At 41.0% G+C, this 13283-nt stretch overlaps 1 protein-coding gene across 4 annotated transcripts in view; it reads right to left on the bottom strand.

Moving 5' to 3' along the window:
* LOC130187443 (1-phosphatidylinositol 4,5-bisphosphate phosphodiesterase beta-1) overlaps positions 1-13283 on the bottom strand; it is a 163064-nt gene that overhangs the window by 36175 nt on the left and 113606 nt on the right. For all 4 annotated transcript variants that reach the window (XR_008830461.1, XM_056405072.1, XM_056405071.1 and 1 more), the window contains 5 exons: positions 13046-13125; positions 10452-10505; positions 8136-8211; positions 5899-5999; positions 4971-5137 (listed from right to left, as the gene is read on the bottom strand). Coding sequence is in view for 3 of the 4 variants with exons in the window: in XM_056405072.1 (XP_056261047.1) it covers positions 4971-5137; positions 5899-5999; positions 8136-8211; positions 10452-10505; positions 13046-13125 (478 nt within the window). In the remaining variant the exon portion in view is untranslated. The remainder of the gene's footprint in view (positions 1-4970; positions 5138-5898; positions 6000-8135; positions 8212-10451; positions 10506-13045; positions 13126-13283) is intronic.

The raw sequence follows: 13283 nt of genomic DNA, 5'->3' as shown, positions 1-13283 counted from the left end.
TAATTAAAGCGACACCGAGATTACATAAGTAGTTTAATTTAGCCAGAAGCTTAAGTCACCATTTGCTGAAAGCTTTTGTGGTTAATCCTTAAAGCCTGTACCTCAGTGTTTCTGTTTCTTACATTGTAGGTGTACACTGGAAGTTATTAGCCTTCATTACAAACACTCCAAGTTCCAACATTTCACAAGGCAGGTTACAATACAATTTTTTTTTTCTACATTTCAGGCTTCACTTATTCCACTGGCATTGTAGATACTCATATGATGTCATACAGTCATCTGAAACAGCTGAACTGCCCTTGATATGGTTATTTCCTTGTTTTCACTGTTTGTCAAGGTCACCCATGTTAAGCTTTGCCTTTTTTGCTGCCATCACTGAGCTCGTGTCCTCACTGAATGTGCTTGAGAAAGGGAACAACGCTGAATAAATGAGTAATAAGCCGCAGATGGAAAGCTGACATCTCCAACCATCCAGGTACAAGATTAAAATTTCCATACACATTGCCATGCGCATCATAACCACACCTGCATGGGTTATATTTTGTAGAACATATAGCAGGTGCTCAAAGCAAAACCGAAAACACTCCTCCACCCAAATACACACACACACTCACTTGACGTTATGCTAAATATGCTAAGTGATGCGAGCTCGACGGGTGCAGCAGGTCCCTCCGGCCACTTTATGCTAATTAATGCGGTGCCTCCCTCTGCAGAGTTGCTGGACTAATTAACGCTGGCTGCTGTCTGTGACATCTGAGCTCAGTCGCACTGAGCGTCGTACTCCCAGCTGACTACCAGGACCTCCCTTTGCCAGGCTGAGCCCTAACCTCTGTATCACACACAATCACACAGATATAGACACAGAGTTTCCCTAGATCCCAAGACATTCGTAGGTCAGACAGGGAAAAATGGTGTTAACATGTCTGGGAACAGAGGTGTACTTGAGTGAGAATCTACAGGTGTTCTTCTAAAGGTGAGATTTGAAAGGTGAAGTTAGTTCTAAAGGAAGAGAGTATGAAAGAATACATTCAAGTCAAATAAAAAACTCTTTAAGAACTTCGGCAATAAGGATTCTGTTGAGCTGAGGGGAAACTGCAGTTGAAATATATTCTGACTTTAATGATGAATTGCAAGACAAGAGTGGACACAAACAAATAACCAACAAAATCTGATTGAGGTTCCTCTCTACAGCCACTGAAGAGGAATGTGTGATCAAATGCCACCATCCACTCTGGATGTAAGACACTTTAAGTGTCTTATTTCATTTAGCATTTTATTCATCTGCCTTCAGACAATGTCTGAACGCTTGACTGAGCACAGACTAAAGAAGCCAAAGACAATGATAGAGCACTGAGGAGATTAATGACAGGTATAATATTCACAAAATCCAAGCTGGAAAACAGATAAAGAAGAAAGAGAGAGTTCAACAAAGTGAGTGAGTAGAAATCCTTAATCATACCTTCTTTGGGGCAAACCTAAGGCATTTAATCCATCTGCAATGAAGGCGTATGCATCGATGCATGCCTGCTATATATTCCTGCGTTCCACATAATGCTTTTTCAGTGCAATGCACATAGCTACCCATGATATAAATTACATGTCTGAATATATATATGAGTGTCCTTGAGAAAGGAAAAAGAGTGTGTATGTGTATCTGAATGTGTGTGAAGGTAGCATGTGGAGCTCTGGACCCCTCTGCAGAGCAGATGGCAGCACTTCCTCCGGCTAGATAAATACTTCACACAGGGAAATCTGTCACTGGGACAGAGAAGGGCATGCTTCCAGAGAGCCTGGGACAGGATGAACACACAACATCACAGTACGAGCACATCACTGTGATCAGCGCTGAACACTAGGGGGTCAAATGGTATATCTCAATGTGGTTTAAAAAATAATTTCAACTTATTTAGGCACCTGTGATTCCTTTAATCAAGTAGGTACTTTATTAAGAGGCAATTATTAAAGGAGCTATTTGTAAGTTTTGCTATTGCTACAAAGCCAATTCAACAAACAAGTTCAGCATCAAACTTCATTCCTTTACTCACCAAGAGCTGTCTCCAGAGGTGGAAAGCAACTGCTTTGTTTTGATCCTTTTTTTATCACTTCTTTTCTTGTACTGAAGTTAGCATGCTGACCAGCTAGCTCTGGGTCAGCCGGCCTGTCTCATCACTGTCAAATACAGTGTCACTGTAGACACGTTTCCCTGAGGAAGTAGCACTGCTCAGAGGACAAAATATAACCTCTTGTCTTATAAATGCAACAATGGCTGAAGCTCTTGGCAAGACAGGTAAGTAAACAGCTATTAATGCTAATGCTTGCTATGTAACTTGCAAAAACAAATAGCTCCTTTGAAGCGGCACCAATGCTCTTTTTGAGTTAGGGTCAATTTAATTTCAGTGTAACCTATAATAAAATGCAAATGTGATTGGCATAATGATGATAAACTGAATAGGTTTTTAGAGAAACAGCCTCTTCTGGCACCAAAGATTAGAATTTTTTAATTTTAAACATTAAATAATAGCTTCCACACTAAATAGTTTGTTTCTCAACATATTCATAAATATATTCAGCCATGTGCTAAACTTCAGATCTACCGCATAGGACAAAGGTTTTTGATGAACGGCCCTTCGCACGTATGAAATCAGATGATTTGTTGTTCTATGAAGATTGCTGCTTGGGAAACACACCCAAGCTACTAACAGATGTAGGATTGCTTGTGAAGGTGTAGACCTACAGTATGTCATGTAATCTGTACGCCCCATTTGTTTATATGTTTATGCACATTTATTATGTTTTATATAATAACATATATATATATATGCATGCATACATATATATCTATATCTATATCTATATAGATGTATTATATATATATGTATGTATGTATATGTATATATATTTATATTTAATATACTGGGGGGAAAAAATCAACCCTGTGATTTGATTGATATTAAACATCATTCTGTGTAAAGTAAGTCACCCAGCACACTTGTAACATGCTTTCGAACTGAGATTAAATTTGAATTGGCACATACCCGACCTTGATGCCTGATATCTGCAGTGGGATGTTCTGTGTTTTGGCAGCTCTGACCACTGGCACTTCAGACAACATGGAAGCACAACATGTCCTGGAGTGTTGGACCCCTACTGCTCATCCATCTTGGTTGTTCATGAAATATTCTGTGGCAGTCCTGATGCTCTAATACTATAACTAAAACTGCTTCTTTATTTGCTTTTACACACGTTTAGTTTTGTGATGTTGATGTTGATTTTTATATTTATGCCTCCACATCGGTCACAACCGTGGCTGGAGACATTAAGTTTTCAGGTTGTCCGTCCATCTGTCCGTCCCATTCTCATGAATGCGATATCTCAGTATCGCCCTGATGGAATTTCTTCAAATCCTGCACAGACGTTCGCTTGTACTCAAAGAAGAACTGATTAGATTTTGGTGGTCAAAGGTCAAAGGTTACTGACCTCATCAAGATTTCACACGCTAATTAACTGAAACTGGTTGGTGGAGTGGAGATATACAACTGTGACACGGTAATTTTAGTTATTCATGTTGTTCATTTGGATACTAAGTTTTAACAGGTAGATTAATGGTTTCATCAGGTACTAATGACTGCCACCTACCTACAGTATAATACAGCCTCCATGACATGTGCACTTGAAAAAACACTAGCAGGTTCAAATAAACATGCCCACCACTTGGACAGCAGATATGTCACATTAAGCAGATTCAGACATGCATTTAACAATCTGACAAATATATTGAGTATATGGAAAGGACTCCAATGACAGCCAATACAGAAACAATACAAGTTGCCAAACTACTACTAGTTGCCAGGCAAATGCTCCCATCCAAGAAATAGTCTGGCACATACACCTGTTCATACATTTTTGTTATTAGCTGGATTTCTTTCCTCTGGGCAAAGCCAGGCTTCATGTTTCCCTCCGTTTCTAGTTTCTGTGCTGAGCTAAACTAAGCTGCTGCAGGCCCTAGCTGATATTAGATAAACAGATAAGAGAGTGATATCAAACTTCTCTGACAGGTCACAAGGAAGTATAATAAGCTTTATTTCCCAATATAACAAACTATGCCTTTAAGTTGCAGCGGACTGAGCTCTCTCAGCTGCTATACCCACACTTATACAGGATTATTGTCATCTTCCACTAATTAAATCAGTGGTGCTGTGCACATTGCATGGATCAGTTATGGTACTTTTTTTTTTCTTCATTTTTAGAAATGGATTTACAGGAAGTGACAAAAGGAAGCTTTGTAAAGCACGATAAGAAGAACAGATGTCATAAAATACTATGGCTTAAAGAGAAAGTTTATGTCTTTATGTTTATGTCAAAAAGTGTTTGTGTGCATCAAAGCACAATGTTGAAGTGCTACTCTGCTGCACTCCACTTGCCACTTGCTATTCATTCAAGCTCTCCTGAAGCACAAACACATACCAGCAACTCCCCTCTCTCTGTCTTTTCACTCTTTCTCTTTCACATACTTTCTCTCTCTACTCAAGGATTCTACTCATGCAATCCTATGCTTGTGCGTGCGTGTGTGCGTGTGTGTGTGTGCGTGTGTGTTATTTACAGACTTCTAACATTCTGTTCCTTGGCACCCCACCATGTCCCCTCACTTTTTGAGCTTTTGGACACCAGACTGCAGGGTTGTTGCTATGGTAACACCCCTGCCAAATTTATCGGGGGTGAGGGCTGAAATGGAGGCTTGGGGGTGAGTGGAGTCTTAGTAGGGCTGGAAGAGTCCGGAGGCCTTAAACAGTGTAAAACTGTATATCTGGGTTAAATTTCCATCCTTATTTTTTAGTATGAAACAGTTTTCTTACTTCAAAATGCTTGTGAATTAAAAAGAAGCAGCTGAGTGTGCGTTTCGTGCGTTTATGTGTACACATAAGCATGTTAGAGTACCTGTGTTTGTACTGACAGACATTTGAGCCACTGACCTTTCTGTGCCAGCGAAGCATTAGGTTCATATTTGTCCACCAGCAGCTGGACCTGTTCTGGTTTGAGAGGAGGGTAGAGAATCTCATTCAGACGAGGGTCTCGCTGTTTACTGTTAATGAACTCTGTCATTTGCTCCACTGTGAGGTATGGACGGCTCTTAGCCCCACTGAGGAGAGGAGAAGAGAAGAGATGAGAGTACTTTGACTAGTGGGAATACAAAAAGGGAACAAATGGAGAAAACATGGGTTGCTAAGTGAGATGTGAGAGCAAGAACAGAATTGAAAAAATAAAGATAGGAGAAAATAAAACGAGGAGAAGATGATGGAGGGGAGGAGTGGTAATTAAAACGGCAAAGAAATGTAGAGAGAGAGAGAGAGCAACAGACGCGTAAAGGAGCAGAGGATAAAATGCTGTGTTGAGTAAATTATGAGATTTGATTAAAACGCCTTTCATATCTCTGCCTGTTCCACTAAATTATCATCTTCATATCCTCCTGCCTCTCATGCCATCTCACTTAACTGTGATTAAAATCTAGATTTATGACTGGCTTAGCTGATGGTCTGAATCCCTCTGGGCCAAGGGGCAATTCTGCTCGTGCAGCATGTGGGGCCACACAGCCATTCTCGAGGAGTCACAACCAGGGTCATTACAACGTGCTTTCCTGTACTCATTAAATACTTATGATTACTCCATTGGGTAAAAGCAGGTGTCTTAAACCTGCAAAGCCATATTGCTCAATTAGGACTGCTAGTCTGAGAAGAGCAACAGATGGTTGGAAATAAATTCAAATTAATCAATCCTCAAATTGTTTCAAACTTTTTTAAACGTACTTGCTTCTAAACTGGGAAATATTTTTTGGATGTTCCAAAGATTTTTATATCCTGGAAAAACTTTGTAAAAGAAAAGTAAGGAAAACACGGTTCTTACACATCAGAGAAGATGTGGTCCAGCTCAGTTCGAGAGCAGATGTTGCTCAGAAACATGTTATACACCTCTGGAGTGAAGTCCTCTTGGGGGATGGAGTCATTCTGCAGAAGACAACAGCAACATGGTCAGATACATCATAGATGCAATACAAATACATGTGGCAGCAGGTGACCTAGCAGTGGGTAGAGACACTGTGGACAAACTACATCTTTACATTTTGAGATTTTATTGTTTAAATTGTTCAACTCTATTTTCAGTGTGATGCACAGGTGCTAAAACTTCAGAACTGTAATGTATAGGCTACTGAAAAGTTTGTTAATTAGCCTCATGCGAGAACATTTTCATATTCTTATTTCACAAAACAGAACTAAAGCTAAAAATAAAACAAGACTAAACCAAGTCAAAACCTAGTACATGGTTGGACTGTGTCGTAGGCTATTTGATCACTCAGAGAGAAAGTTAGAAGCTCATTTACGTGAGCTGCTGTGCGGTCAGCATAGAGACGTGTGCCTGCGGAGGGAAGGCCAGACCTTGCTCTCATGTGGCAATACTGGCGACTCTCATCAATGGAAAGTAGCAAAGATTTGTCCAAAGGGTTGCTAGACTTGTTGCTAGGTGTTTTTAAAAAAAAACTGCTAAAATTGTCTAAAAAGTTGTTTAATCAAGCGACAAAGGCGTTAAATTGGCATCACTGCTTGTTCGCACCAAATCATTTTTTGAGAGGGGCAATGACCGATAGTCGGCTGACCAGTGTTGTAACTTCATGGCAAAGTCAGTGAGTGACATTCGTGTTTATAGAGCTAGCCCCTGCTGTTGCAGTCCAGCCAAAAACTTTCATCACATTGGGGGCTTAGTTCTTGCATGAGGCCCAGTGACCTGTACAGAAAATGTTATTTCAGGTTGAGCCCTTCTTCAGTGTGCTTATTGTTAGACCCACCCAAATAATATTTTCTATACGAGTCATGTTGTGCAGAGTTTTAAGTTGCCTTCTGTTATACCAAAAGACATACTGTATATCCACTCCACTGGTGTGTCTATAATACAGACACATCTTTCATACCATGGGATGTTCTATTGCTGACTTGACCTCTCATCTCCTTCTCGAGGTGATTGCACATATACATTTCAAATAAATATAATTAACAGGGACTGCAATTGCAATTTGAACGCAGACTTAAACAAAAAAGATATGGGCACAAGGGTTCCTTATAGAGCTATCAAAGTTAAACAGCTCTGATAGAAACACAGAGCCCAGGATAGTAGTAGGCAATAGCATTATGCCAGAAAGAAACAGAGCAGAACCAAACCCTCTTAGAAAGGTGCAGGAGAAAAGAAGGTCAGGAAGGATGCCCTAAGGGAGGGGGATGCAGGTCAAGCCCCGCCGAAACTCAATGACTCATTCTAAAGACCTTAGTGCGAGCTACGTTGTGCATGCACTTTTGTCTATGAGTGTGTGTTTTTGAGGGATTAACAGGACTACCATTTAGCTCTAATTACTTGCGCATTGGAACAACAGTTAATCCCACCAGGCCTTCATACAGCAACATGTTTTTACCTCCCGCTATCTCTCCCTGTGCTAATTACGTATAACTTGTTCTGAGTGTGTGTGTGTGTGTTTGTACTTCTGGATGTTTTCATTCTGTTGTATTCAAAAAACATTCATTATAGCTGCAATGTGTTTGTTCTACTGTATGTGCATATGTTTCAGCGTGTGTTCAGAACTGCATTAAACAGCATATTCTCACTTCCAAAACACGCAAATTGCTTGCTGCTGTTGGAATACAGAGATTGTTTGCTGTGTTAGGGGACTGTTTACACCTTTATGCATGAGGGGGCAGCCTGCCTCTGGTGATATCTCAGAGAGGTAAAGATAAAACAGCTTTTGTCATCTCTATTGCTCCCACTGGGTCTATTTGTTTCATTACAACCAAGGCTAAATCAGTTCTGAGTGGGAAGTCATGCAGACATCTAGAAAATAAGACTCCAAACAAATGAGCAAAGCAGCAATCAGCTGCTGTTTCAGGAGAATAGAGAAGGAGCTCAATGGTGAGAGGACAGACTGATGGATGGATGGATGGATGGAGAAGATGAAAGAGCTTGGAGTTTTGGAGACAAAGATAAGAGAAACAGACGGAGATAGAGGAGAGACACAAATTGGAGCAGGTTCAGAGACAGAGGAAATACAAGTAGATAGCAACATTAGAAAATAAGGGAGTTTCAGTATTTTGGTGTCTCACTCTGCCAGAAGGGAGGCTACAGTTTTCCAGGGCTGTCTCCACTCGCTTCCTGTCTGACGAGAACATCCTGAAGATACTGTGGGACACACACACATACGCACCCTTATGAGTAATCACAGAAAATGCCACAGCTTTTAAATAAAGGATATCCTGTGATAAGGAAGGAATGAAAAAAGCATAAACTATATATATATATATATATATATATATATTATATATATATATATACAGTATATATATGATAATGATAATATATATATATATATATATATATATATATATATATAGAGAGAGAGAGAGAGGTTGTATAAGGTTAGACAAACTGTTGTAAAAAGGTGTTGATTCAACTTTATGTACATTTTTGAAGGCCGTAGTTTCTGATGCTGTTGAATCATATTATACTGAGAGGTGTTTCTAATATTGTGTACACACACTCTTATAAATAGGTAGCATGAGATAAATGAGTGTATCTCAACAAAGGTGATTCATGTGCACAAACATTCATTGTACTTGAACTTTTTATCATCAAATATGAACGGTATGTAGAATACAGAATGGGCTGATTTGATCACTGCTGTTCACACACATCTAAACTCCAGACGAACACCATATGTACATAAAAAGTGATAATGTTTGTAATTGTTTTAAGAAACAATAAAACCCAAACATGTTTATAAAGCTGAGCTCATAATGGTGCATTCAAAATGTTGTCATTTCTTGTTGTCATTATAATTATCATTATCATCATCATTATCATATCACAGTTTCTCAAACAGTACTTGTAATTCCACAAATGCGATCTCAGCAGTTGCAAAACAAGTGTTTTCTCTCGTGTGTAAATAAACAAAAGACGTGCAGATTAGATGTTTCCAACTTCACTATACATACAACACAGCTATCATATGGTTGTTGCTCTGTGAAAACCATGCATCCCCAGAGTCACATTTTCACATGGTAAGAATAGCCCTGTTTGGGGGTTTGTGACACTACATTTTTCAGATAATCCTAGGGGTTTTTTCAATGATTTATTTTTCTTTTGGAGATACATGGTTTCCACTAGGCAGTGCAGAATATGTTATTCTGCCCCATCTGTCATTTTGAGAGTACAGAGAGACAGTGCTTCTGTGTGGTTGGGCTGCTGTTCTCTGTTTTATTCTAGTGTATATAGACAATAAATGTGATTTACTACAATGAAATCCAGTGTTGTTACAGCTGCCGCTGGCTGTTTAGGTCTGTTTCCGCTGGCCATAGCCTGTTTTAATTACATGCAGAGGTATCCATGAGCAGATACTGTATGCTCAGTGGGAGAGCAGAGTCAAGCTGACATTAGTCAAGCTGACATGTCCTCCCAGCTAGGAGGTTAATTCCCTAAACGGCAAGTAGTGTCTCTCTGCCTCTCTGTGCTGACACCCACTGCTTTCCTCTGCGGCTCTGAGGGAGGTTATCGCAGAAGTTCACTGTTGCCCGCCCGAAAGCTCAACTTGACTAATAGAAATGGAGAGAGTTGGATTTTTCAATTAGCTGATGACAAATGTGGAGATAAGTGAAACGGAAACTAAACTCCTCAAAACTGAAAGACGCGAAAGGAAATTCCCACACACTGGCACATTTTGAGCTGAGAGTTTGTCCAGGGCATGCTACTACACACACACACACACACACACAACACACACACACACACACACACACACACACACACACACACAGACACAGACACAGACACACACACACACAGACAGACAGACACAGACACAGACACACACACACACACACACAGACACACACACACAGACACAGACACACACACAGACACAGACACACACACACACACACAGACAGACACACACACACACACACACACACAGACACACACACACAGACACAGACACAGACACACACACAGACACACACACACACACACACACACATACACACACACACACACACAGACACAGACACAGACACAGACACAGACACAGACAACAGACATAGACACACACACACACACAGACACAGACACAGACACACACACACAAACCAATAAGGATGGGCTCTTGAAAAATAGAGGAAAAGACAGCAGCTGACATTATTGAGGAAATTTTACTGCAGGAGTCATGGAAAGAATATAAGAGGGATATTGTGACAACAGAGGGGCGGGGTAACACATTCTCATAAATGCACACATATAAATAGGGAATGTGTGTATTCTGAAGCGTATGCATGCTGAGAGTAACGATAGAAGGCAGAGGAAGCTATGCATTGATCAAAAGAGCAGAGTGGTGGCAGGGGAGAGAAGGATGAATCAGAGAGACTTACTTCTTGACGGGGATTCGCCCCTCAGGGTTGAGCTGCAGCTTCAGCCGAGTGTATCTGCATCGGACAGAGCACACGCCTTATACAACATGTTATCAGCAGTTTGTCTGTATGGCTAATGCACTTGGTCAAATTTAATTTCTCTGTGTGTTTGCTTGAGTTTACATGTGTGACTGATGTACATAACCATTTGTAATGGTTGTAATGCATGCACCGCCGTGGTGAAAGACACACATGTATCAACACAACACCCAGCGACTGACTGCATGTGAAGAGTTTCTGCACACCATGAATATTGGCTTTGTTCACATGACAGGTTAGAATTGTGGCTAATCCCTGGAAGTCTTGCATCGGCAGCACAGAGCCATGCAGCAACAACTCAGGCAGCGCAGAGTGGGCTATAAATAGCTTGGCTGCAACAGGAGCCATCATTACAGGCTGGGCCTTAAGTAGCTGCTGGCTAATAATTAATATCCATTACAGTGTCCACTTCATAGGGCAGGCCGGCTGCCACAGGCAAAGTCAACGATGACTGTAATGGTTAACAGGGCCAGACTGGGCTTTGTATGAAGCATTTTTTCTCCAAAAAGAGAGGTGAAACGTGTTGGCCGGGAAAGAGCTAGTTGACAACAGCTGATATCACTGAGGCAACATCAGGGTGACTTCTGAAAAACACAGAGCAAGGGAATGAAGAAGGGTAAAAGAAAAGTAAGGAAGGGAGAAAAGCAGCGGAGTAAGGGAAGAAGGAAGGAACAGTAAGGTGTTTCTTGATGCCCTCATCTGCTTTACAAGTGCCTGCATTATTCATTAAGATGAGTGGGGGAAAACAGATTACTTGCATCTGTCTCCTTTCATGTTTATCTCACTGCTTTCTCTTTCTCTGTCTGTCTCTCTATCTTCCTCCTATCTCTACACTCTCTCTTTAGTTAGATGTAACCATGGATGTCAGTTTCCATTCCACCTGTGGTAATGCAAATACTTATTTCTGCACATCCCAGTTTTTGGCAGGGAATGAAATGCAAAACATGAACAGCAAAACAGTAACTGGCAAATTCCCAGTTTTTCTAGCACAGTCAAAAGTCATCCCACCATATGTGGCGCAATTTTAATCCAAATTGTTGATGCTCACAGAAACATAATCCAAGGAGTATCCTTAGTTCTGATGTATTGATCTCAAAAGAACATCTTGAAGTAAGCAGGCATTTCAAGACACGTTGGGTTCTGATTTTGTTTCCTCTCGCTGGGAATCACTGCTCGTCTACGCTGACCCCCAAAAATGTATCTCAGCATTACGAGCTAGCGATGAGGATTAACCACATGCAGAGAAACATCAACATCACTTCAGGGATGAGGCCTCCTCATGCTGCAGCAGTGGTATGACAAAGAATTGCCTTATTTGTAAGCAAGCGGTGCACAACAACTGCTGCTGTGAGAAACCAGCATGACTGCAAAACCTGCTCTATTCAATTCTATTCAACTCTCTGTGTACTATGTGGTCGATGGCCACTTTTATTGTCTCATAAGTCAATTAGCCTCCTCGGGGTGTGAGTTAATGGCTTCTGTTCACTGATAAACAACAAGACTGCTGGGACTTGCCACCAACCAGAGCCCTGCATATTCTCTCAAAACAATACTGCAGATTCATATTCAAGTTCACTCGACATCAGCCTCACTCAGTCACTCACTGCCCAAATGAATCAGCCGAACCACAAAGCAGTGTGTTTGCTTCGATCAGATCAATATAAATGTGGTGCTGTAAGCCTTTAGACACAGTTATCATACAGGATCAGGGGTGGCGTGAGGGCAACTGATGATAAAAAACTGTCTTACTGGATAACAGGCCATTGATGAGGGTAAGGGGCAGTTTACATAATAGGCTGGAAACGAAGAATGTAGCCCCCCTTTAACATTTCGACACCACCACAGCTCAGGTCAGGAAGCTGACCTGTTTAAGGATCTGCTGTCACTGGTCTGCCATTGTGTCATTAATGCGACAAAAACATAAGCTAACGCACAATATGAATGTACATTGACACACATACATGCAGTCACATATGTACTCTTGCACCGGGAAGTCGAGTTCATGAACTAATAAATTTTTCCAGCTGCTTTATTTATCCCCCACCTTCCTTCCTGTCTGTTTTTTCTCTCCTTACTCTCTCCATCAATGTGATGTGAAGTGCCCTTTATAAACTCAAACCCTCAGGCTGCCTGGTGGAGCTGTGAAAAGCTACTTCTTACCTCCTGTGTGTGTTTATAGTACATATTTACTTGGGTGTATGTGTGGAGGGGTCTGTGTGTGTGTGGGTTTACAATGTTTTATGACATACTTTGTGCACTAATGTGCATGTAACCAGTATGTTTAACTCTCACAGTGTATAGCCATACTGTGCAGAGGAGAGCTTACACAAAATACCTCATTTGCTTTTTCGTGCTGTCTTGGTTGTATAAAATATAATAAATAACTGATCTGACGCTGGTGAGGACTGACACTTTTTTGTTTCTAGCAAACCTGATTTTCATATTTATCTGTGAGGTTGGAGATTTACATTTTTTGTGTGACAGTGTGTGCGTGTGTATGTGTGTAGCTGACATACGCTTTCTCCAGGCAGGCCTCTCTTGACATGTTCTGTACCAAGAGGTTAGATGCCAGGTTGAACAGCTCCTCCGCCCATTCCTGCAATAAATAGAATACACACACACACACACACACACACACACACACACACACACACACACACACACACACACACACACATAGTCACACACAGGTATGGTGATAATTTGACTTCAGAAAACACACGGCTCAATCCTGATCCAACAGGGGACGATGCC

Source organism: Seriola aureovittata, chromosome 19 (genome assembly GCF_021018895.1).
Source record: "Seriola aureovittata isolate HTS-2021-v1 ecotype China chromosome 19, ASM2101889v1, whole genome shotgun sequence".
Lineage (NCBI taxonomy): Eukaryota > Metazoa > Chordata > Actinopteri > Carangiformes > Carangidae > Seriola > Seriola aureovittata.
Note: the sequence above shows the minus strand (reverse complement) of the source record. Positions and strands in the feature narration are given on the sequence as shown.